We start from the raw sequence: 27,397 nt of genomic DNA on the forward strand, positions 1-27,397 counted from the left end.
TGTGCAAGACGAGCAGACGTTTTTAATAAATCTTAACTTGATGAATGAGGCATGTCTTGCAATACGAATAGTACGTGACGCTGCACATCACATGACCACACCTGAGCCAATGGTTCTTGAAGTTTGCTTTGTTATCAAGTGCTTTGTATTATAAGCATGTTTCCGGAATGAATTATGCTCACAAACCAATGTTTTATTGTATTCAGAGTTTTCCGGTTTGTGATTTTTGGTCAATAATAAATATTTTTATCTAAACGTTGGACTTTTTCCTATGAAGACAAGAGAATGATGTCTGATGTCACCAGAGTATTTTAACTGCGTAATAAATGAACTGTTGTTAAGATAAAGAATAGCATGGTGATGATTACAATTAATGAAGTTTATGAAGTAACAAATTTAAAAATTAAAGAATCAAAATAGCCTCTATATTTAGAATAAGCCCTTACAGAACTTCTACATTTATTCCTGTGCTGCTTCTCAGGATATGTTTCTTGCTCCTATTCAGAGAAAAACATCTCTAAGTGCTTCTTTATGAAGGAATCTCAGTGTGCTGATATAACAGTGAGAAGTGAAATACTGATTCAGGGTTTACTGATGGATGAAATTCATTTAGAACGGACATATTAATAGAAGCAGAATAGTTATGGGTATAGGAGACATAGCTGTCCACATGAGCTATGATGCAGAAGGTATTGCTTTGGGCATGGGTTCACATGAACTCCTTTGAGGGCCAAGTTTATTGTTTCAGTTACCCGTTGGCGAGAGCCTGCCGGCACTGCCCTCTGCTCCTTGTCTTTGGATAGCATGCTGACCTGACTGATGACTTCATATCAAGCCCTCATTCTTGGAATGTTCTGTAGAGTGACCATGTTTGGAATCCCAATAGCACAGTGCAGCACAGTGTTATTTCCTAGTTCATGGTTTTGCTGGCGCCCAAAAGACAGAGTCGTTATTTCACGGACATGTTTGCTGATTTAGGTGGCAGTGGCTTCCACTAAGATGCTATCACCTCTGAACAAGGACACATTTATTCCACCATCAGAGCTGTCCATCACGAACCGAGTCTAAAGATAGCTTTCACTGATGAGCCTCTGTAACCTTTGGTCTTTTTCACATCACACTGGCTAAAAACTCTAACAACTATAGCTCCTTACATTAGGAGGTTAAGAGTTCCAATTAAGTCTTCTGTTACCAGTACATTTAAAAGCCTATCATTTGGATGTCTTCCTTTTTCTTTCCTGTGACTTCTCTAAAGAGAAAAATAAAAGGAAATAATATGACCCACAAACATTTATGGATTATGGGGACATGATGTTTTATACTAGTTTTATTCTTGGGGCACCTGGGTGGCTCGGTCGGTTAAGCGTCCAACTTCGGCTCAGGTCATGATCTCATGGTGCGTGGGCTTGAACCCTGCCTCGGGCTCTGTGCTGACAGCTCAGAGCCTGGAGCCTTCTTCTTATTCTGTGTCTCCCTCTCTCTCTGCCCCTTCTGCTGCTCGCACCCTTTGTCTCTCAAAAATAAGTAAACATTAAAAGAATTATAATAGTTTTATTCTTATCAAGTGTAAAAGTAGGGAGTTGAGCCCCTGCCGATGCTAAGTCTATTTGCTGCTTTGTATTTCTAGATGACCAAGAATGGCACAGTGGAATCTGAAGAAGCTAGCACTCTTACAGTGGATGACATTTCTGATGATGATATTGATTTAGACAACACGGAGGTAGATGAGTACTTCTTTCTACAACCCCTGCCAACAAAAAAACGGAGAGCACTGCTGCGGGCCTCTGGGGTGAAAAAGATTGATGTGGAAGAAAAGCATGAGCTGCGCGCCATCCGTCTATCGAGGGAGGACTGTGGCTGTGACTGCCGAGTGTTCTGTGATCCAGAAACGTGTACCTGCAGCCTGGCAGGCATTAAGTGCCAGGTAAGGACTTGGATTTCAAGGACTCCAAAGATGGGACATTATACACCACCCCCCATGTGACAGACAATGAAGTTTCTCACATATAGAAAAAAACTTTGCGACAAGGCAAGACATATGGTTCAAGGGAGAAAAACTAATTCAGGGACATTTATGGGTATACATAAGATGCTGACACGTATAAAATACAATGTGAGATCGGCCGTAGCTAAGTCGATCAGAATTATTTCCTCCTGGATTCATTTATTGCACTAAGCTTATTGTGGGTTTTCACAAGCACTCAGATCGTGACATGTCTGACATTTGAGTTTGTATTTTCTGATCCAACTATGGGGTAAAAATGGTGGTAGGTGAGAGGCGGCATATATTGGTGGAAAAATTACAAGACTGGGACTTAAGAAACCGGAGTTCTACTCCTGGCTCTGCTTTTTGCCAGCTTTGTGAAATTGCCAAGTCAGGTAAACTTTCTGGGCTCGGTTTCCTCGTCTCAAGTGAAAGGACTGGACTAGATCAGAGTTTGGCAAACTATAGTTCACAGGCCAAATCGGGCCTGCCACACCTGTTTGTATAAGTAACATTTTAGTGAAGCCTGGTCACTTTGTGTCTCTTTGTTTGTTTTGGTGTTGTCCATGACTGTTTTCATGTTTTTACAGCAACAGTGAATAGTTGCCAGAGACACTTTATGGCCCACAAAGCCTAAGATAATTTATTCTCGCCCTTTATTAAAACGGGGGAAGAGAAAGAAAGAAAGAGGGAGAGAGAGAGAAAGAAAGAGAAGAAGAAAGAAAGAAAGAAAGAAAGAAAGAAAGAAAGAAAGAAGGAAAGGAAAGAAAGAAAGAGAAAGAAAAGAATGGAAGGAAGGGGGAAAGAATGGGAGAGAGAGGAAGGAAGGAAGGAAAGAAGGAAAGAGGGAGGGAGGAAAGAAGGAAGGAAGGAGACAAGAAAGGAAAAAAGGAAAGGAAGAAAGGAGGGAAAGAGGAAGGGAAGGGAGGGAAGGAAGGAAAGGAAAGGAGAGGAGAGGAAAGGAAAGGAAAAGGGAAAAGAAAGGAAAGAAAAAAGAAAAGAAAAGAAGAGAAAAGAAAAGATGCAAAAGAAGACTTTACCAACCCCTGGACTAGATTCTCAAGTTCCCATACATCTATACCATTGATGCCCCATGATTAGTTAGTTGTCTTTATTTTACGAGGAAACTTGGCTTTTTTTATAAGAACAGCCACTCTGGCAGGCAAAAAGAGAGGATAGTTGTCATCAGCTAAACAGTTGCTTAAGGTGGATTAACAGAGAAGAAATTCATGAGTAAGAAAAAGCTATAGAATCTGGCTCTGACCTCTGCCTCTAATTTTTACTGAATCCAGGATGACTGCTGGAGCCTGCCTTCTCCTCTGTAGTAAAGGAGATTCCCTGCACCTGGAGAAGGGGCAAGCAGGGCAAATTCTTCTGGGTGCCTGTGCTCTGATCTGCATATAGGTTAATTGGTAATATCTTGGGAGTGCCCTTGGATTGCTGATAACTCCGCCTATCACGTGACTGAGGAGTTCGGTCCAGTGACGCTCGCTGAACGCAAACACTTAGGTGGCAGAGTCCAGTGTCTCTCATTCTGGGATATTGATTACATGAATATCCCGTTCCCTCAAGAAGCTTATAGTCTACTGGAGTGGGGAGGAGTGGGGGAAATACAGGACCTAAATGCATGGGTCCACTAGTCACAGTCATAAATGTGCGTGACTGTCACACCCCTGCAGTACACATTCGTGCACCATGTACCAAGAATCCAAACAAATGAGAAGAAAAACCAATGAGAACGAATTATCAGGCTGCACGATACTAAGTGGTGTCAATCTGGACACCGCAGGCAAAAGAGTTCATTTCATAATAAGCAAAAGGGGGGGGGGGGGGGGAAGGCTAGTATGGAAAATGTCATATAATTTAGATGATTAAAAATAGCAGGTGGGGATGCAGGGGGGTAAGTTTGTGTAGTTTAAACTGGGCATGTGAGCCGGCATGCAGTAGAAGTGAAGGGAGCTTGGGGGAAAGAATGGACTTGGAAAAAATGGGAGCAAAAATAATAGGATGGAGAGAAGGGAGGGCGGGGGGGGAGAATGGAGAAAGAAGGAAGCACGGGCTGGGTCAAGGAACTAAAACTCCACACTTAAACAGCCATAGCACATTCGTATCTTGAATATAGGTTTTAAAGCTATAGGTTAACTGTTACGTTTGAAGTCTTCACTTCCCCTTTGCAAAGTCTCTTTGCAGTCTCATTGTCATTGGTTCCGGCACAAGTGGGATTAAGCAATCCCAGATTCGAAGGGGTTGCCCGGAGGTACCGGATTTTTATTTGGCTTGTAAGAGTTCCGTGGGGCTAATCTGTGTTCTTCCTTCCAAGGTGGATCGAATGTCTTTCCCATGTGGCTGCACTAAAGAAGGATGTAGTAACACAGCAGGTAGAATTGAATTTAATCCTATCCGTGTCCGGACTCACTTTTTGCACACAATAATGAAACTTGAACTGGAGAAAAACCGAGAGCAGCAAATCCCCGCGCTGAACGGCTGCCACGGTGAGATAAGCGCTCCCAGTAGCTCCATGGGCCCCGTCGCGCACTCCGTAGAGTATTCCATCGCGGACAACTTTGAGATTGAAACCGAGCCCCAGGCCGCAGTGCTGCACCTGCAGTCGGCCGAGGAGCTAGACTGCCAGGGAGAGGAGGAGGAGGAGGAGGAGGACGGCAGCAGCTTCTGCAGCGGCGTCACCGACTCCAGCACACAGAGCTTGGCCCCCAGCGAGTCAGACGAGGAGGAGGAGGAGGAGGAGGAAGAGGAGGAGGAGGACGACGACGACGACGATGACGACGAGAAAGGGGACAGCTTCGTGGAAGGCTTGGGGACCCACGCGGAAGTCGTGCCTCTTCCTTCCGTCCTCTGCTATTCCGACGGCACGGCGGTTCACGAGAGCCACGCGAAAAACGCTTCTTTTTATGCCAACTCGTCGACCCTGTATTACCAAATAGACAGCCACATTCCAGGAACTCCTAACCAGATCTCCGACAGCTATGCCGAAAGAGATCCTGTTAAGAACGGTACCCTGTCGCTGGTGCCTTACACCATGACCCCGGAGCAATTTGTGGACTATGCCCGGCAAGCGGAAGAGGCCTACGGCCCCTCCCACTACCCCGCCACCAACCCCTCGGTCATCGTGTGCTGCTCCTCTGCGGAGAGTGACGGCGGCGTGCCCTGCAGTAGCTTGTATCCCGAGCACAGGTCCAGTCATCCCCAGGTGGACTTTCACTCGTACTTGAAAGGCCCCTCCCAGGAAGGGTTTGTCTCTACACTGAATGGTGACAGTCACATGGCCGAGCACCCCGCTGAAAGTTCTTTGAGCCTGGCGGAGAAAAGCAGATTGCACGAAGAGTGCATCAAATCACCCGTGGTGGAGACCGTCCCTGTTTAGTAGCGTAAATTATTCTAGGACCAACTCTTCTCTTATTTAAAAGCACTGTATTCAATTGGATTTCCTGGGCCCATGGTTGTTTAAACTGAGGACCAAGAAAACCTGGACTGTGGTGAATCTTCCAGACTGTATTTTGTTTTCTCCTTTCCGGCCACACGCCTGTGGCGTTGCACAAATACAGTCTCTATGAGGATTTTAAAAGATTTCAGACTGTTTTGATAGAAAATGCTAATTTAAAAAAAAAAAAAAAAAGCATATCTCACAGTTGCCTACCTGTCAAACTGTGTGAAACCTGCCAAGCTGTGTAGATCAGAGCTTCAAGTTCTGGATTATCGGGCCTGTGCAAGATTGTTGACTAAGACTGGGAAATAATAAGATTTAGAGTCCTAATTTTCGATAAATCTGAAGATGACGGTGACTTTTTAATGTAAAAGTAATTACTGTAAGAAAAAGAGTTAATCGTTCCATGTGTATTTTATTTATGGTAGTTAGGAGTCATGTTTTGATGAAACTGAACAGCAGCATGTTCTTTTAAGCTGAAGATGCATAGTTAGCACCACTGAGCATGCCCACATGGATTGCATCTGGAATCCATTCACGTTTTTATGATCATGACTGATCAGATTTGCAAATACTTTCTTAAGGGTGAAATAGGCCTATTTTTGCTATTTTGGACAAATAAATGAGTCTATATGTGCAGGTCCTTACACAGTTTTCTCTAAAGTTAAGAGTTAGGACAATCCTCTGGTGAGGGTCTAGTTCACTGCCCTCCCTCAGTTGACTCCAGAGATGGAGGTAGAAGGAATTGCCTTTCTTTTTAAAACAGCATCATCTTGGTTCTTAGCTTGGACACAGCACCTTTAAACTCTACTCCCCTACATCAAAATGCACTTTAGTGCCCCTTCATGGTACCTTGTGAGGGGTGGGGACTGAGAACTCTTTGAGATGAAAAATTTAGAAAAAAATTTTTTTAATCTGTAAACTATTATAAGGTTCATAGAATTAATATAGAGGAATCATCCAATGATAACTTTATGAAGGGAAAATGACCTATTTTCCTTCGCCACTCTGAAGACCTAACTCGGTAAAGCAGAGGAGGCAGAGGAAACATGGAAGAGACACATCCTCAGCAACCAGCCTTTTCTACAGCGTGATCAATCCATCTCTACAAAATGAGTATGTAAGGAGATTTCCTTTTAGTGACTAGCCGATTGAAGGGGGGGCCTCGACCCAAATACTCAACTAGGCCTTACTTTTCTGAAGCATTTTGATTTCTCTTGCCTGGGACAATTAGCAGAACAGTCCAGAATGCATTGAATACTTCCTAATTACCTCACGTTCTCTTATTAAAGGGGACAGATAGAAATAAAACATGCACTCCCCACCTTTAGGTTATCTGCACTTGGTTCGTCGGAGGACTTCTAAGATCCCGTTTTCCTGTACATTAATTTAGGTAACTAACTAGTGTGTTCTACCTTTTTTTTTTCCCAATGCAATATGACTATGCTAAATCCGTTTCATATTTTTGACCTTCTGTTGTTACACCGTTTCACATTTTCTGCCTCTTTGAAATGTGGACATGCCTTGCTATTCAGTGACTGCATCGCTAATTCTTGTCTTTTAGATTTAGATGTTTAGAAATAGGGATATAAATATATTGTAGATCTTGATTCCTTAAAAATTACTATTTTATTTAATTGAACTTAAAAATGTTTGATCTAGAGAAAGTCCTCCAATGGAAAAGTTTCTACTAAAACTTGATTTGGGGAAAACATGTTTACTTGGTAGCTCTTCCAATGTGCAGTTGGCTCCTGCCCTTTCTCTCCCCCACCACAGGGCCAAATTTATAACCGTTCATACTAACATTAAAGGAACTTTGGGTTTGTCCCTACGGAAGTAGCAGTAATGAGGGCAGGGATGTTCCTTTTGAATGATAAGCCCTTTGGGCTAATCAGTTTGAGTTTAGCTCCGATCTCGGTAGTGTATCTCATGTTGTCTACAAAGTTACACTTTTTAGTGCTTGATTTCCAAAATTGTTTCCTTTACCAATACAATCTAAAGAGCACCGGCCCAAAGAAAAATGACAAAAGGCTATTGTTCCTCATGTAGGCATGTGAAAAAAAAATCACACGTGCTGTATTTGCTGGACCCTACAAGCCCTCGAAGGATTTACCCGTGAAGCAGTCAGCTTCTTGAAACACAGACTGTGGCAGAATGGGGAAAAAGTGACTCTGGGTGGGGCAAAGGTGAAGGGTAGAATGTCAATCCAGTTTCTGAAAGGATAGATATTTAATTTAGTCCAGCTTTATATTCACTGGAAGGTCGACGCCTACTTGCTTATGTTTGACTAGGTCTCTGTTTTGTAGCTTCATTTCCAAAAGGATGCTTAACCTTGAAACGGACAAATAAAAAAATCAGAGCTCTCTCCCTATTTTTTCCAATTGGGGTTGAAAGTAACTGTGCACAGAAGGATTAACCTTCCAAGTATGAATTCCATTCCAGATTCACATATATGTATAACCTAACCCCTAAACATCTCCCACAAACTACATACACAAATTACCTATGAAAACACTCCCTTATAACACAAATGCACACGCACACACGCACATACACACACTCACACAAACACACACTAGATGTATATCACACACTGGAGAATGAGAGATTTTAGGCAATGGCCAGTAATGAATACTGTATGTTTTTCCCACCCTAGGATCTGATTGGGTTTTATGATCTAAAAATAAGGTCTAGAAAAGAGGATGATTTGTAAAGCTATAGTTTGAAAATGTTGGGTCAAAGTTGCATATAATACTAATGATGGAATCGTTTCATTGTTACTTCCTTTCCCAGAAAAGCTGAGAGAGCACAGTGTTCCATCTGACTTTTTTTTTCCATTAATAGCCCTTCTATTCAACAAAAACTGCCCACATGCCAGGAGAGCGCTGCCGTTTTTTCTAAGCTTTTTAAAATGGGGATCAAGCTAGATGCAGCCAGTTGGGATACTTAAGATCTTTATACTAAGACACAATGACACCTGACCTTCAGCTGTTGTATTTCCCCCGTAGTATATCTAACCAAATTATTGTCTTTTTTTTGACACACAGCTTTTTAGTTGTTCCCTGCCAATGGCAAAGCTTCGTGCTTTGGTCCTGTTGTTTTAGCATCAGCCCTATACTTTTTATTAGGGCTTAAATCCCAGTTATAATCCTGGCCAGATTGATGTGCAAATCAAGTGGCTGGAGCAGCTTGCATTTCCTTTGTCATCCTAGGTTTCCTTTGGGAGAAAGAATCACTGAAAGAGATTAACCTAAATTCCCCACCCCCCATCCCTTAGTCCTTGATTATTAAGACATAAGTAAAATTTGTTCGTGTCTTTTGTTAGTTGGGTAATATAGATACTTTTCAAAAATTAGTCTTTTCTTTGTGATAAAACTATATTTTCCCAGTGCTCCAGCCACATATGAAATGTGAAATTAATATTTATTACAGTCATAAGATCTTCACAAACATATATGGCCCAGCAATAACCCTCCCCCCCCCAAAAAAAAAAACTAGGAGTTATAGAAACATTGGCCACAAAACAATCAAGAAGCAAAGAGATGATAAGTGGTTCTTTATATTTTTGCACTCTAACAGGTGACTTGTAGGCAAAATTCTGGTTGGGTTATCATTAAACAGGAAAGTACATCATGATTTATTCCCTATAAGTTTGATACATCATTGGCTCTTTGATTAAACTTCTGATATTGCACAAATTTATAATCCTTTGGTCTTAATACTTAGAATTTACTAAGTATCAACTCTGTCTTTCAACAAATATTTATAGAATGCTGACTGTTAGAAGAAGTGTTCTAAGTGGTAAAAAGAGGAGGTAAAACACTCCACATTCTAAGAGATCATGATGACAAAGAGGAGTGACATGAAATAATCAAGCCTCACTGTAATTCTTTTAACGTGTGCTTTTATAATGTGATCTTAGAAAAAGTGAAATCAATTCTTGTCTCATTGTTGTGCAAACTGTAACTAAAAGGATACTTCTTTTTCCTAAATTAATGCAACTCACTGGATGATCTTTTTTCCTCTTCCCCTGTCCGAAATTTCTGAATTAAATAGACTCAGCTAGAAGAACTGAATCGAATGAAAAAGAGATTTTCAGCTAATTGCTTCTTCAGTGTTAGGTCTCTATAAGTGAGGCTAAATTTATACTAGCAAACTCCTACCAGATAGTTTCAAGAGCTGGTTGACTCATACATAAACCAGGAAACATTTCAGGAAAACTTTGAGACAATGATGTGGAACACAATCACTTTTACTTCTATTTATATACAGCTTAAAAAATTAGCAAAACCATAGTTCCAAATTCCAAAGGCATTGCTTATATAGCCTGTAGAAAAGAGAGGTCATTCAACCCACCTCACTTGTAGCTGGGGTTACAAAACCATCGCCAGCAGGTGGAAAGTGGACATTCTCAGAAGTCAGAGACTAGTTTTCAAAAAGGTACCATGAAGCCGTCCATTTCTCCAAATATGACTAAAAACGACATCTGTTCCTTATTCTCTCACAGAAGAGTCATTACTGTAGTCAGTGTATAAAATACCAACCTTGAGTGGGAAGTACCTTCTTGCTTTCAAAGGCAAGACTTGACTGTAATTTGAAACCAGAACTATGTATTCTTACCACAACCAACATGGAAAGTTTAAAGCCTTAATCACTCTTAGTTCTAACACAAATTTGCAACTTCTGATTACATTATTCTTTCTGAGATCTGCTAACTTGTGCTCAAGTAACTCATATGCCTAAGCCAAATACCACAGCTTTGCACAAATACCACTGCTCAACAGATGTTTTCTGTACCATTAAAGAATTTAATTGACTTAATTTAACTGAATATCAGCAATTTAAAAGCCCACTAAAATTATGAAAGTGTCAGGGCGGGATGAGAATGGAATATAAGCATAATAAATAAGTGGTAGTGTCTCCCAGGAACCATAAAGTTTCAGCAAAGCTGAACAGCTAGAATTTTAACCAGAAAACTAGATGGCAGATGGCAGCCTGAAACCTAGAAGGGACAGTGACAATGTGGAAACTCAGAGGCCAGTTGGTGTTCATGTGGGCTGTCCACCAACCTCATCGATTACGTCTTCCTATCTAAAAATCATTTGATGCTTGCTTTAAACAATAAAAGCACTGAGCTGTAATATGCTAAAGAAACTATTTTTAAGATTTAGACACATTTTATATTAAAATGACTGACAGACTATTGTCAAAAGTGATGAATATGGAAATAAAAGAGCTCTTTCATATTTTACCTGTCAAATCTGCATATTTAATGTGACTTTTTAAAATAGTCACTTCTAAGTTTCACTTCAACTGCTCTCAGCTTTCATACTAGACCATGAGACCCCCTCCCAACCAACCAGTGAAAGTGGGGGAGGGGGTTCATTTGTTTTCTTTCTTATCAGAAACTCAAATTCAAAAGTTGGTATGACCTGGGTTTTGCCTGGTGAGTGGTCTTGGGGTCAGTCTATCTAACTTGGCGCTGCCTGACGGTGGTAATTGAGACAGAATAATTGGAGGCAGGAAGGTGAATACGATCAGATTCAAAGCCTAAAACAGTTCATTCTTTATATGCAATTACTGTAATCTAATTAACATATAGCCTGGAGTTTTAGTAAATACAGGTACATGTAGCTTTCATGGAAAATGAAGTAATTTCAAAAATTTAAGTCATATCGTTGACTACTTTCTTTCACTCGTGATAAATATATACAGGGTAAAATTGTTTCTTCTTTGATACTTTATACTTGCTTATAATTCAAGAAAAGCCAACTCTAGTGTGTCATTTTATTTTATCTCATAAGTTTCTGGCAGAACTAAAGTTTCAAGAGAATATGACAGAATTTATTTTGGGCAATATTTGCGTTGAATGTGCTAATGATGTCATTCCTTTCTTTGGACTACTCACTACCATAGTGATAATCAAATCAGTTCAATAACTCTCATTTTAGTGACATGTATGAGGCCATTTAAATATTCTAAGATAATGTATATTGATTCAAAGGATTTAGGAAAAGACAAATTTATGGTAGAAATTTGCCTTGCCTGTGTCTAAGTTAATTTATGTGACCTGATTGAATGCTTCTAGTTGTAATTTTGGAATAACTTTTTTGTTAGCTATCCCTTTCCTTCTGCTTTTGGCTTTCTCCTAATCTTTTTATCTGACTTGGGAGGATCTTAAAAAGTTATTTATCAATGAGTATTTGGAAGGAAACTGATTTAGAAAATATCTCTTTAAAAATTATCCAGGAGCTTCTGTCACCAGAGATCTTTATCAAGTCTTACTGCCATGCTAGGTAAGACCAGAAACACCCTTGTCAGGGATGTGGCCACCAAAAATGGTTTTGCTGTTGTCTCTACATGGGAAACCTATTAAAAACTAGGTAGAATTTTTCAACTTTAACATAATTTATCCAATTTTGTTTTGCCTCTCCTTTTTATGTCGGTCACCAAGCTCTTCTTCTTAGCTGCAAAGAAAGCCACCCATCTTTAAAACAAATTCAAAGATCTATATGCCACTTTGAAATTTTATTTAAATATAAAAGAAAAAGAAGGAATAAAATAAAATCAAAATCTGAATTCCCCTAAAGAGGGAAAACCTAAATATCAAAACCTAAGAAATGAATTGCCTGAGGTTATTATTTTTTTAATTAAGTGTTGATCCTCGGATGATGTAATGATACCCAAATAATATCTGAACTTGATAGATTTTACATTTTAGTAGTTGGCACAGTGAATTCTTTTGTACCATAATCAAATAGCCTCCACTGCCAAAGGTTATGGTCTGAATCTTGATTCATTAGGGACTAGTCATGCTAAATGGGGATCTTAAACTAGTTTAATCTTTTCAAGGATACTCACAATGGCCAACTGCGTCTGAATAATGAAAAGTTTGAGATTCTTGTGTATTCTTCAAATTTTATAGTCCTGAGACTGGAAGAGATCTCCTGAGGTCATCTGGCTCATCCATCTCTCTCCAGGGAGGACTGTCATTCAGGCATGCCCAACAGGATAGATACCCATCTATTCTTAACATCTCTAGGGAAAGCGGTTTCCTTGGCAACACAATCCAGTTCTCTTAGGTTTTTCTCACAATAAGAAAATATCTTGGCCAGTCTTTGTGGGCTAGGCACCTGGCAACAGTTGTGGTGATTTGGGCCATTGTACTGGCAGACTCAAAGGACATTGGGTTTCCCCTTACTTTGATGATTATTGTATTTGATGACTCCATAAGTCTCCTAAGAAATCAGATCTTTAAAAACTACACATATGAGTATTGAGACAATGCTCAATAATATAACCTGCCTCCAACAAATATGACAGTCATTGTTTTTCATTTTTATTTTATTTTTATTTTATCTGTGTTCACCATTGCTGTAATGTCAGGACGTAATGTCAAGAAAATGACTATTTCAGATCCCCAGTGACAGACATCAGAGTTAGGACCAAATGACTCGACTTGCTTAATTTTCTGAGAAGTTACAATTACATAAGTGAGCATTTTCTACCTTCTTGCTTCTAAATAAGTACCTTCTTGTTAATCTTTCTTTACCCTAAAATGACAAATGAGAATCTCAAGCTTTTCCACTCCTTCTGGGGAAGATGTGACTAGTTTTGGAGAGTCTGCTGTGAAATAAAATGCCTCCAGAGAATTACTCCGCCACCATTTGATCCCAGCCTTTGTCCCCATGCTATTTAAACAATAGTTGCCTGCCTTCTCAGGGATCAGCAGAATTCTGAATTAAAAATTTGTCACCTTGACAAGGCCTGAAATCGAAGGGAGGAGTCTGGGAGGAGGGTGTTTTTTTTTTTTTTTTTCCTGATTACATCACTTGACCCAAGCACCCAAGCACTGCAGCTTTCAGAGCATCTTCTGTTTGCTCAGAGTTGTTTCCAACTCAGAGTCAGAACTAACTGGAAGATGAGGAGCACTCCTGAAACCAATGTTTCTTTTCTCCATGGGATTTTTTTCAATCCAGATACAGCCGCTTATCTCCCCAACTCGGATGCTCTTGTGAAATGACAGCCACATCAGTGTGGTTGTTCCCCACAAATACTACTAGGGGAAATAACCCCTTTTGCTTTAAAAAAAAAGCTATAGAATGTTTATGTAAAGAATGTTGACTAATTTGGCCCATGTTTTAATTGACTCTAGACACCTCTATGGAAATAAGTCTGAGGCGTAGTTTGTGAAACATGTTTCAAAAGTGTTTGATGTAAAATAAATGCTAGACATTTACAGTACAGACATAGTTTAAAAAATTAAAAACCTGTAGATTACAACTCTGTTCCTAAGAACCTCAGCCTTTATTGTGTCTTAGTAAAGTTGATCTGCTTTCATTTTAGTTTATTGCATTTCTGGTGTAATAGCCTCTTAAGATAGAACTATTAATACATATGTACTGGTTAATGCCTGTTAATGCAGAAAATGGCACTTTGTTATTTCAATGTGTTTCCCTCAGTGTCACAGGGTATATCAATTTGATAGGAAAAGGTCATTTGACATTGGTCAAAAATGCATTTTCCCCATTTAAAATATATATGTATGATTGGTTGCGTAGACAAATGGCACCTTTTGCAGTATCTTGATCTTGATCATAGTCGTAGATGTCAACTGTGTCTCCACTTTCCAGCTGCCATAGAAATTTGGAACATTTGCAAATTCTGGTGAAATCGAGTGAGCTGAATGTAATGGTAGATCAAATAATCCAAAGGACTTGAGTGTTATCCTTCAGTCTGTGTTGAACCATTCGGACATTGGGAATGGTCTTTACACAAGGGAAGTCTTTTGAGAGTGTTTTTTGGTTTGGTTTGTTTTTTTGTTTTTTGGGTTTTTTTTTGCTGACAAAAAAACAACTTAAAAACTCAGTGAGGTAAACTCACTGTAACATATTTTTTGACATTGTGATTGGTTTTATCTTTTAGTTGATTTCTGTTACGACTTTTACTCAACTTCAACAGTATTTCAATAGACATTTTATTACTGTTATGTCCAATTTAATCACTTAGAAAGGTTGAAAGGGAAAAAAATCAAACAACAGTTCATACATACAATCACTTTACACTAAAACGTCATATTGTGTGTCACACAGTTTCTAGATTGATTTCTCTTGTGTATAAGTTACAACATCAAAGATGCCAAAGGGTATATTAAATAAGCTACAATAATATTCAACAGAACTTAACCTGGACCTTATGTTGTAATAATTTATTCATATTAGATGTAGTCTTCTGTATTTATATTTTCAGTATTTATTATGAATGACATGGAAATTCGTGTATTTATTGTGGCTTTTTATTGCAGTGTGTATATATATATATATCACAAATAAGCATTTTTAAGTCTTATCCTTAAGTTTCTTTTATTAGTGGCACTTGTATTATGCTGTACTTTTTATTATATATTGTACAATATCTTGTCCATTTGTTTGCAGCAGAGTAAAACCGGTTTCTAAGTTGTATCTACTGTTGCATTCTTTTACATGTCATGTAAGCCCTTTGTTCTTTCGTACTGAGCTGTCACAAAACACATAATACCTCCCTCTGTGTAACAGATACAGTCTTGAAGGTTGTGTGAAACCAGTTCCTGTGAATGGCCTATTACATTATTATCATCTCAAAGATGTGTTAACTTTTTATTTGATTGATCCCTAAGTGGAGACACACAAACAACATTTTTCCTCCTCAACTATTCAGCTTCTTCATCAAGTAATGATGTGTAAACAAATGAAATTTGGGAGGATGTTTTGACAAAGACAAATCCAGTCTCCTGTAAGTAGTATCCTGTAATATACCTGTTTGTAGTAGTTTTGTTTCACTTTGCTTAAAGCAGAATCTGTCTGATTTGGTGTTTAGGCTATTTGTGTACACATAGGTGCATATAAATGCTACCTGTTTGGTAATGCTGAATTAAGGTAACCTTCTATTGGCAATAGAACGAAGAGAAAATGGGACCTTCCTTGTCTATTGTATGCAAGTCACAGTCCTCAAACAACTTGTTTTCTTACTTCTGGACACTAGATTTATATTTTTGGAAGTGAAATAATAATACGTGATTGTATGAATATCATACAAGCTCAAATTTGATCGTGTTGCTCCCTTACTTAAAGTATCTCCTGTGATCGTCCTTCCTCACTGCCACCAGATAAAATCCAAACTCTCTGTGAACACAAGGTCGCCTGAAATCTGGGTACAACAAGCATTTGCACCCTTTTTGCTCATCAAATTCTCTCTCTCTTTATTGCCTGTTCATTTATTTTGAGAGAGAGAGAACAAAAAAGAAAATGTGAGCAGGGGAGGGGCAGAGAGGAGAGAGAGGATCCTGAGCAGTCTCCGCACTAACAGTGTGGGGCTTGAGCTCATGACCTGGGCCGAAATCGGGTTGGCTGCTTAACTGACTGAGCCGCCAGGTACCCCCATCAAACTCTCTTTGCTTCTCAACCCTTCCTCTGCCCACAAGACAGACTGCTTAGACCTTGTCTGCTACTCTATTTTTCACCACTGCCTCTGTTCAGCACGCCCTTTTTGTCCAGAACATACACCCCACAGCCCTATCCTGACAGCATAATTCTAATGACCGTCTGCTTGTTTTTCAAGAGAAAACTCAAATGTGTCTTCCTTTCTGTTGATTCTGAGACTGGATTACCTGCTATTTTATACCCAATGCAGACATTTCCTTTCAAGTCCCACTGCACTCATTTATGTACCTACTCCCTCTACAGGACTCCTTGAGAACAGAAAATTTGTCTCTACTCGCCATATCTTTGGCTTTCAGTTTAGTGCCTGGAACATAATAGATACTTAAAATGTTTCCTGATACATTTGCAGTACAATAATGAAGGGTGCATTTATAAGAGTTCCGATGAGGGGAAGATGGCTGGCTGAAAGAGAGGAGAAGGAGTTAGATTCAAGGGGAGGGAAGATTTAAGCCTGTAAGAGACATTCCAGATTCTACTTTATGGTTCAGTCTGAGTCAGGACCAAGTCACCCCCTTCTGTGCTGAGCAGAGGGACATTGCTAAGAACAGACGATTTACCTTTGGAACAAATGAGCAATCAGATGAGAATCAATTCAGATACTGCAAAGCTCTAAGGACCAGTCCAAAGAATCTGACTTGTATCCTTAGGGAAATAAGAAAATCTAAAAACATCATGGAATCAGAGTGGTTGCAGTACATAGTTGGTTTGGGAAGATGGGAATGCCAGAGTAAAAATCTCTGTAGTAATTGCAGTTACTATTCTTTAAAAAATAGTTGTTGGGGCGCCTGGGTGGCGCAGTCGGTTAAGCGTCCGACTTCAGCCAGGTCACGATCTCGCGGTCCGGGAGTTCGAGCCCCGCGTCGGGCTCTGGGCTGATGGCTCAGAGCCTGGAGCCTGTTTCCGATTCTGTGTCTCCCTCTCTCTCTGCCCCTCGCCCGTTCATGCTCTGTCTCTCTCTGTCCCAAAAATAAATAAACGTTGAAAAAAAAAATTAAAAAAAAAAAAGTTGTTGAGGACCTACTCTGTCTAGAACCCAGTGCTAGAAAATGAGGGAGCAATGGTGCACAAGACAGACAGGGTCCCTCTAGACAAACGAGTATAGAAGTTTGGTGATTATGGCGAAGAAAAGGTCAGTTATTTCAAAGCCTATTTAGGTGTGAGAGAGTAAGAGTAACAACAAGATTATGAGTTTAAATACTGTAGGTGAAGTAACGGAAAAGATCTAAGAGCATAGATACATCATTTACAGAAGTTAGCAAGAAGGAAGACGTGTACATCTTGGACGTTGCATTGATCCTGGAATACTTAATGAACATAACAAATGACAGAAGGAAATAGGAGTCCAGAGCTTAAATAAAGATATAAGATTGGTGAATGAGTGTTTGTTTAGAGGAGAATACAGGTTTCCCCTGCTATCTGAAAGTAGAACATTCCCATGAAACCTTTCATAAGCTGGAATGGCAGGACATGAAGAAGTAATTGCCATTTCATATAATCAAATACCTCTTCAGAGTTCTCTTGGTTATCAAAAACAGATACTAGTATAGGTCTTTCACAGAAATGACTTAGAACTTTCAGAGAGTGGGGGAAACCTGTATATAGAGAGAAAAAAGAGTACGATGGAGAGGACGGAACATTTCAGAGGTGTTGCAGGTTGTGTTCTCCAGAAATGGATGCTGAGATGGAGGTTAGCAAGCCATGTGTTTATTAGGGAGCAATACTTGTGGAAGCTAGGGGCAGGAAGCAGATCAGGAAGAGGGAGAAATCAAGCTATGATGCAGACCCGACAAAGCCCCAGCCCGGCTACCCTCACTGGGTTGCTACAGAGCATAAGTGGTTCTTATGAGCCTGGTGGGCTGAAAATGACTGGACCGTTACAGAGAGTTGCAATCAGTCACTGGGTATAGTCCACCCCAGAAAGGGTGTGCTCTGGGGTGACTTGGCACTCTATAGTAGAGGAGCACTCCCAGAAGCTGGGAAAGTCCTTCTTTGAAGGGAAACCCTTGAAGCTGGCATAGCTCTATGTCTTCCACATTCCATCCCTCAGATCCACTGCTTCATTTAAACTTCAGTAAGCAGGTCTTCCAGGATTCTGGAAAACTTAGAAGAGTTTGGTTAGTGGAATAAACTACAGGCCCTGCCACTCTAGCTGGTCTTAGAACCAGAACTGATACTCATCATCTCCATCTTTCACTATAAATTCTACATTCTCTTCAGCTTCAGCAACCACTTCTTCTGGTCTCGGTGGCTTACCTAGTGGTATGACCCAGACCCAAGAGGCATCTAAATGGTTATTCCTTCTGGTTCCCATTGTAGAACATCTTCCCTCCCTCCTCCTGATGATCAAGGTCAGTTACCTCTACCAAGACGGTGATTCTTCTCCCTGTCCAAAATGCCCAGGCAGCAACAGGAGCTTAAGTACTATGGGAATCTTTAGCCCCCTAATAGAAGTGTGCCCTGAGAACAGGATCTTCAATCTGGCAGACCCTATGGAATGGTAGGGTAGAAAGTGCAGTTTTCCCCAACGGGTCATGTTAAATGGGTCCACTTCCACTTTCACCCTGTGGAAGGAAGCTATGCCTTGATATAAACTGAAAAGATCCCCTGTTGGTTGCCCATCTACTTTGTAGGTATACCAATTTCTATTAACTGTTTCCATAACTCTCTGTGGGTCAGGATCCCTCGGCTGCTAGTCTAATTCTGTTGCTCATTATGATAATTGCATCCTCCTTGCTTTTAGCACTTATCTGTCACCACCTATCCTCTATTGTTTTACATTCTGTCATCCCCTTTAGGTCAGGAAATGTCTATGCTCCATATAGCATCAGTTAAGGAATCCACATTACCAGCCAAGGGGTAAGTGCAACTCCAAAACTCCATCTTATTAACTGATTTTTTGGACCATTCCTGGTACCAAATGTCAGATTGAGTTTTCTAGAAGCTGACTCTAAAATGGAGATTGACATGCAGGATATTTATTAGGTATGAACACCTGTGGGAGCAAGGATGAAAAGCAATTGAACAGAGGGATATGTTGAACGGTGACGCAGGTCTGACAAAGCCTCAGCCCAACTCACAGGGAGCTCCGGAACCAATATCACTCACTGGAGTTGTTCTGTAATGAGCCCAAAATGTTAGATCTTTATGTCCCTGCCATGATCAGTCATTGGATGTGAGTACCTCTGGTAGGGCGTGCTTTTGAGCAAGGCATCTCTCTGCAGCTAAGGTCATCCCCAAAAGAGAGATAAGTCAGCCCTGATATGACTTTGGGTGGTAAATCTCCATGCCTGTCACATAGAAGAAGAAGAAGAAGAAGAAGAAGAAGAAGAAGAAGAAGGAAAAGAAGACATGTAGCAGTTAAGAGATCAATGTAAAATCTGAACTTAGATTTAAAAAACGAACACATAAGGGAGCCTGGGTAGCTCAGTGTGTTAAGCATCCAACTCTTGGTTTCAGCTCAGGGTGTGATCTCAGTTTCCTGAGTTTGAGCCTCGCTTCCAGCTGCTTGGGATTCTCTCTCTCCATTTCTCTCTGCCTCTCCCCCACTTGTGCTGTCTCTATCTCTCTTAAAATAAATAAACTTAAAAAAAATGAATACATATATTTACCATCCCTACGGTTAGGAGCTATCTTTGTTGGAATTTCCCAACAAAATTTCCAGTAATGTACTTTCTCATAGATGTTTTCTATGCCCAAGTTCCCTATGATTACCACCACCCTGTCAGTACCCTGCTTCTTTGTCAAGTTTTCACTGGTAAAGCAAAGCAGCAAGCCAATTACTGAGATCATTCAGATGAAAATTTTACTTTTGCCTGAATTAGCCAGAGAATTGAAGCATAAATAGACCTTTTCACTTGACTGATTGAGATAATTGCCTCACTTTTCTAGGGGAGACCTATAGCTGGGAGGCTGTGTTTGGTCACCAAAACATGTTTGTAATACGCATTATTGACTTTTCTTGAAACAACTATGCTTGGCTAGGTGCCACACTCAAATGCTTGCCCTCATGTCTTTAGGTGTCTGAAACAATACTCAGCAATACCATACCATGGAGAACTCAATGCTCGAATTCTTTCATTTTGGGCAAGCCCCCAAACACACCAGCTCAGACCTCCAGAAGGGGTAAAATGACATCTAGGGGGGTCTGGGAGGAGGCGGCCGGGCAGAGGGTTGGTTCAGTGGATAAGATGCAGGAAGTGAGAATTAGCTCCAGGTGCATGGGAACAAATGGCTTTTCCTGAAAGGAGTGGGTAGGTGGACTTGAAAGAAACATGTAATTTCCATTTATTATTGGAGGGGTGAGAGGAGTTAATAAAGAGACCTGAGCAGGGGCAGACATTAGAGCATCAGCAGGACTCAGATCACAGCCTTTGGCCTGGATCCTATGTAATAGAAGCTTTTTCTAACAGCATGGGACCTGGGGAAAGAGAGATTCCAAAGAAACAGCACAGCATCTGAGCTTTTCTGCGGCGTTGGTGGCCTGCCGCTTCACCAGCATGGTCAGTGATGACCTAGAAAATTCACTGAAGAGCAAGATACGCATTCAAAAAAAAACCCTCACAAACTTGAATTCTAGGAGAAATGGTTGGCATGTGTCTGTAATTACTTTGTGATGGCTCCCCTTACTGGCCAACTAGCAGAACGTCTTAGATTCGGAAGATGAGTGGAAGGACATACCGCACGGATGCATCCTGCTTAACTTCTAAGTTGCCTGCATTAAAAAAATAATAATAATAAAAACATTTTTTAAATGCTGCTAAAGTAGATTTTATTTTCTGAGTATCAAGGTAAACGAAAGGAAATCTCAGCCACGGAATTTATATTTATTTATCTTCAGTGGGTGTTTAAAAAGTTCAGTGTTAGGATTTATGATTATAAAATAATATGACTGCTTTAAACCTTTTAATTTGTTAAACTTCTGCACCACATCTAAGTTTTAAAACTATTTTGAGGTGATAGATGAGATATACACACAAGCACACTCATACACACACACACACACACATCAGAATTGATGTGTCTAAGTGAGCTGCTTTCCTGAGGAGACACAATAAGGAGGCTGGCATTGTTCAAACCTGTCTTGAATTTCATTGTTAAAAAATTTGTTTGGCATAGAGCTTTAATTGTGACAAATTTTAAATCTTTAAAAATCTATTGGGCTTTTTTTTTAGCATCCATGTCATTCAGAATCAATTATGATGAAACGCTGATGAGCTAACTAGTAAAGTTAAACACCAGTGTCTGTAACATAACAAAAATAAAATATATGTCTTCCAAATTGTTCCCCAGGATTTCCCCCCCTTCCCCGGAGTAATATTCAAAATGTCAGATAATATACTAAATATATATCCCCTATCTTTCCCATAGTTTATGTATGTGGCTATTAAGTTAAATATAAGAACAAATATTTAATTAAAATTTTTAAAAACAACCTTATATATAGGTATCACCAAATGTTTTTATGTGCATTTGGCATTAAGAAGTTTGAGAAAACCAATTCAGTCACTAGTCCAGGGCTAATTTTTTGCATTGATCTAAGCCAAGACTAATAAATCTTGCTTGCAAGACAAAAGATACTGGTATGAAGGAAAGAAAAAAAAAAAAAAACCACCATTAAACTGATTATTTTATTTAAACTGATCCTACAATAGATGAAGATATCCTAAAATTAAGTTTACATTGGGGCGCCTGGGTGGCGCAGTCGGTTAAGCGTCCGACTTCAGCCAGGTCACGATCTCGCGGTCCGTGAGTTCGGGCCCCACATCGGGCTCTGGGCTGATGGCTCAGAGCCTGGAGCCTGCTTCCGATTCTGTGTCTCCCTCTCTCTCTGCCCCTCCCCCGTTCATTCTCTGTCTCTGTCTCCAAAATAAATAAACGTTAAAAAAAAATTAAGTTTACATTGAATTGTTCATTCTCATCAGATTATCCACTCTTTCAGTTTTATTTTTCTTTATTTTTACTTTAGTACATCCATTGTATTAGTTAAAGGATTCGACGTGATGCTGTGTTGAGAGCAAATAAACCTCTAAATCTCAACGGTTTAAAACCTGGTCTCACCTCAGGTCCATCTTAAACGGGCGAGGTGCTCCGCTCCAAGTTGTCCTCACTCTGGCATGGAGACTGGTGAAGATTTCACCATCTGAAACATCGCCTGTACGGGGAGGAACTGTAGCTGACCACACTCTGCTTCTTGAAGGTTTCTAGCTAGAAGTCACACACGTCACTTCCATTACCATTGCACTGGTCAAAATAAATCTAACGGACAGAACCTAGAATTGCATTTTACTTCCTCTCTCACCTGATTCCCAACAAAGATGCGTTAATTATATAAAAAAAAAAAAAAAAGGAGGCGGGGAGGGGGTTGGATAATGCCTCCTACTACGTGCTGGGAAGAACAGAAATTGGTGAACAGCACCGATAACCAATAACTACCAATAACATCACTAAACAAGGAACTTTATATTTTGATTTTTTTTTCTCATTTTTTGGTTAACAGCAAGAGGCCTAACGTAGTATTTGCTGATTAGGTTTAATATCTGAATTTCTTTCTGAGTCTTACTTTTTACTGCAATAAATTGTGCTTACATAGAGCTCTCTGGGGATTTAGCAGTGATTAATTAGACTGTGGTTAGGGCCACTCAGGATGGATGTGGGGAGTGGGGCTACTGCGTGAGAGCAGCCGTTTCAGGGCTCCCACCTCAATCTTGAGCGTTACCATGGTGACAGCTGCCGCGGGAACCCACTGGGAGCCCAGTAGGCACGCTGGCTGCCAGACCTTTGTGTCAGTGCACTATCCCCAGCCTTTCAGAATCAGTATAATGAACTCTTTGGCCAGGGTGTTTCTGCTCACTAACCTAGGGGACACTTTATTCTTGCTCGAACTGTCACTTGCCAGATGTCAGTTTAGAAAGACAAACTATTGTCCCCTTCTTCCTGCGCTCTTCCTCTCAGCTTATTTTCACATCACACTGCCATCATTTTTTTTCTCACTTTATTGCTCTGAAAGTAACAGTTATTAATAGGGGAACTCATAAATTCAGATGCAGTGGAAAATCCAAAGAAACAAATCGGGCCTCTGACACAGCACTGACCAATAGAACTTTCTGTGATACAGATGGAAATGTTCCGCATCCATGCTGTTCAGTGCGGTAGCCACTGGTCACATACAGCTAGTCAGCATCGTAAGCGTGGACAGTTCAACTGAGTACATTTTTAGATTTACTTAATCTAATTCCTTTTCGTTTTAATTTAAATAGCTACATGCGGCTAGGACTGTTTTATTGAACAATACAGTTCTAGAATCATATTTAAGCCCGGTGAGTCGTCTGGCCAGGGAGGAACCATCCTCAGCAGGTTCCTCTCGTTTGAACTAGCATGTTTATTATCTGCTCTAAAGCATATTATTGTTATTGCCACATAAGGTATGCCTTGGCCTGCACTAACCGCCTCTTGTAAATTTAATTATACGGCTAAAGAAAGAGGAGCGAAAGGAGACATGATGATTTGGGCCATTACAGGTAATCATCATCTAGAAGCAACCCTTAAGGGGAAAGATGTTACTGTTTCTAAATAACATATTGGCCACATTACTGTGATTCTGCAAAGGAACCAGATTCTAACTAGAAGTCATCGGTTCTAGCCCCAGATTTTATGCTAGTTGACTGTATTACTTAGAAAATACACACAGCAGGGCGCCTGGGTGGCTCAGTTGGTTAAGCATCCGACTCCCGCTCAGGTCACGATCTCGTGGTTTGTGAGTTGGAGCCCCTAACTCACTGTCGGGCTCTGTGCTGACAGCTCCAAGCCTGGAGCCTGCCTCAGATTCTGTGACTCCCTCTCTCTCTGCCCCTCCCCACCCCATGTCTCTCAAAAAATGAATAAATGTTAAAAAAAATTAATCGTTAAAGAAAAGACACACAGCAAAGGGTTTTGGGCCTAAAAAATCCTTCTCTGTATGAAAAAGAAGACAATAATATTTACTGTGTGTTTAATAATATGACAGAGGCTTTAAGTCTCCTTTATTCCTTTAAACAAATTCATAAATTAGGAATTATGTACATTATACAGCGGAGGAAATTGAAGCTTAGGAGGGTTAAGTGATTTACATTTCCTTGTTAGTAATTGAAAGAACCAAAAGTCATTCAAACCCGAGTCTGTCTGTCTCCAAAGCCCAACATCTTCCTACAAAATCTCATTAGAATAGGTCTAACATCCCTTTTAATTCTTATCATTGAGGTAAGTGCCATGTATTTAACATATTGAGTGAACTTTGAATATAATGAAATGTAGAATTCTTGTCTGTACTCCTTTTTTAAAAACATGATAATGACTAATTTTTCAGACACTTCCTAACCTGGACTCATCTATGATGCCCTTATCCAGTGGCTTTCAAACCTGGCCTCACATTAGAACTATTTGGAGAGTTTTATAAGATACTGATGCCAGGGATCCTTCTCAAACCAATTAAATCAGAATCTCCAGGAGGAATAGGTCCCAAGGGTAATTTGTTTCAAGAAGCTCAAATGGTTCCAATGTGCGGGTGGGGCTGAGAACTGATGTGTCAGATGTGGACTCGGCAGAAACCTGGCTCTCTTGAGCCACCTGCTAGATCTTCATGCACCTGCCTCCAGGAGAAAGCCCCTTGGTATCTTGATATGTTTCGTTTTGTGGACTCAACGCTGGAGGAAACGATCGAGTTAAGATGGGAAACACATCTCACGCAAACAAGCTTCTTCTGACCACTGACTACCCATGAAGCGAGGACTTTTTCATTCTCAGCCTTGAGGCCCAGAAGCCTCTGTCACATGCAAAACGGGAAGGAAAGTAGTGGAAAGAGAGTAATTACCTGATGGAAGAAGGAAGGACATACCAGCTTCGTTCTGAATTCCTTTCCGTGTGCCTGGTGCTGTAGCAGTGCATGTCTATTTTCAGTTTGCTGCAGGGTTTGAAAAGCTTCCCAGCTGGCAGGTAATGCCATAGGAATGCAGGTATTCTGAAGCAGGATTCTCTCAAGGAGTCAAGGAGTTTAATAACTAGGGTAGCTCATAGACTAGAAAAGCAGGCTTGCCCATACTATCACACCTAAACCAACTGCCTTTTGTTTTTCTTTGACCCAAGTTCTATGCAATTCACACACACACACACACACACACACACACACACAAAGCAACTGTACACAAACATTCAGTAGCCCTACACACAACTCTCACATGACTTTAAAGAGCTCAAAGTTTATATTAAAATGCTGTTTTACTGATTTCACTCTCCTACTATCCTCAAAACTCCTCAGTGACATGGATTTCTCACAGCAGTGATTCATAAACTTGGAGAGTCTTGTTCAAAATGCATATTCCTGGGCCCCACTCCTGGAGGTGTAGAAAGGAGCCCATTTGAAATCTGTGTATTTTAGAGATGCTGGTAAACTGTTACAGGTGATCATGATAGTCTCAATAATGGTCCTCTAGAGATGTCCCTATTGTAATCCTCAGAACCTGCGAATAAATTAGCTTAAATGACAAAAGGATCTTTGCAGATGTAATGAGGTTAAGGATCTTTAGGTGGGAAGATAATCCTGGTTATCCACGTGGCACCAATGTCATCCAAAGGCCCTAATCAGAGGGATGCAGGAGAATCAAAGCCAAAAAAGGAGGTGTGACAGTGAGACCAGTGGTTGCAGTGATGTCCTTTGACGATGGAAGGAGCCGCGAGCCTTAGAATATAGACAGTCTCTAGAAGCTGGAAAGGCAAGGGAACAGATCTCAGATCATCTCTTGAAGACTCCAGGAGAAATGCTGCTCTGCCAGCATCTTGATTTTAGACTTCTGATCTCTAGGACTGTAAAATAATAAATTTTTGTTGCTGTAAGCCACTGAGTCTATGGTAATTTGATACAGCGGTAATAGGAAACTAATACATGAAATACAACATTAACCCAAATAAAACACTTTCTAGATAAATCAACTTCAATGCCTCTTTTCCTATAATGAAAAGGAACCTAGAACACAAAGAGTGCAGTAAATTACCCAACTTCACTCAGGCATTTAGGGAAAGTCCAGGATAAAAGTGGAATTCTCTTAGTTTGGTTCTACTTTGTCCTAGCATTCAGGGTGTCCTCAATCTAGCCCACATATTCCTATTATTCCTCTATCCTTACCCCTATGGACAAGCAAACTAGTAGACACATTTTTCCCCCTGAATAAGCAGCATAATTTGAGTTTTACTCCCTGTATATTTAGACTTCCCTCTTCCTTAAGTCCTTGCATTCTTAAACATTAAGGTTCATTCAGCGTCAGTCCTGCGTCTCCCGAGCTATCCCCGAGCATCAGATGAGCACTGACCTTTAACCTGTTTGGTGTTGCAGCTGCTCTTTAGAGAACAGGATGAAGAATCCCCAGTTAATCTATTTATTCTGCAGGGTGATGATCTGATTGGCTCTGGGCTTGCAGATACTCCCTTAAGTAACAGTGCGGCAGGAATGGTTGACTAAAGACCTTTAATCCAAGTCTAGCACCTCGATTATCAAGTTCCACTTTTTTATGAGTTATATTTAACTGACTCAATGACTTTTTAATAAATAATAAATAATAACAAATAATAATAAATAACAAACTTGAATTACTTGTTTTGTTAGTGGAAATAGACATCTTCCTTGTTCAACAATTACAGTCTTCCCAGTTACTTGAATTTATAGATGGCAACCTCAACTTTTACCTACCAGGGGAGTAACACAGCCTTTCTAAATATACATCTTATTGAGACATAATTCACATACCATAAACTTCACCATTTCAAAGTCGTTTCTAATATATTTACAGAGTTGTACAACCATCACCACTCCTTCCGGGACATTTTCATTACCCCCAAAAGATGAATAGACACTTTAACCATGAAAAGACATTCCCTATTCCCCTTGCTTCCCAGCCCTTCCCCAGCCCCTGACAACCACTAATCAATTTTATCTCTCTATGGATTTGCCTAGTTCATGTAAATTAAATCAGCCAATAAGAGGTCTTTGCAGCTGGCTTGCTTTACTAAGCTTACTGTTTTTAAGGTTCATCCATAAATATATCAGAATATCATTTCTTGTTATGACTGAATAATATTCTCCTATATGGATATACCACATTTTTTTCAATCCATTCGTCAGCTGATGGATATTTGGGTTGCCTCCACTTATTAGGTAATATGAATAATGTTACTATAATGTTACTATTTTTAGTGTGTGAAAATATGTTTTCAATTCTATTGGGTATATGCCTAGGAGTAGAATTGTTGGATCATATGAAAATATATGTATAACTTTTTGAGGTATTGCCAAACCGTTTCATACTGCTTTGGTGACCACACCATTTTACATTCTCACCAGCAATATATAAAGATTCCAATTTCTCTGCATCTTTTCCAACCCTTGTTATTTTCCTTTTTTATTTTAATTGCAGCCTTTCTGGTGGATAGGCAGTGGTATCTTATTGTGGGTGTTTTTTTTAATGTTTA

General features: G+C 40.1%; 1 protein-coding gene across 3 annotated transcripts in view; it reads left to right on the forward strand.

Moving 5' to 3' along the window:
• Positions 1 to 14,887, forward strand: part of CSRNP3 (cysteine and serine rich nuclear protein 3) — a 212,332-nt gene extending 197,445 nt beyond the window's left edge. For all 3 annotated transcript variants that reach the window (XM_023259415.2, XM_006935332.5, XM_019838201.3), the window contains 2 exons: positions 1,628 to 1,924; positions 4,305 to 14,887. In XM_023259415.2, coding sequence (XP_023115183.2) covers positions 1,628 to 1,924; positions 4,305 to 5,366 — 1,359 coding nt within the window. In that variant the 3' untranslated portion in view covers positions 5,367 to 14,887. The remainder of the gene's footprint in view (positions 1 to 1,627; positions 1,925 to 4,304) is intronic.
• The last annotated feature ends 12,510 nt before the right edge of the window (positions 14,888 to 27,397 follow it).

Source organism: Felis catus, chromosome C1 (genome assembly GCF_018350175.1).
Source record: "Felis catus isolate Fca126 chromosome C1, F.catus_Fca126_mat1.0, whole genome shotgun sequence".
NCBI classification, from domain to species: domain Eukaryota; kingdom Metazoa; phylum Chordata; class Mammalia; order Carnivora; family Felidae; genus Felis; species Felis catus.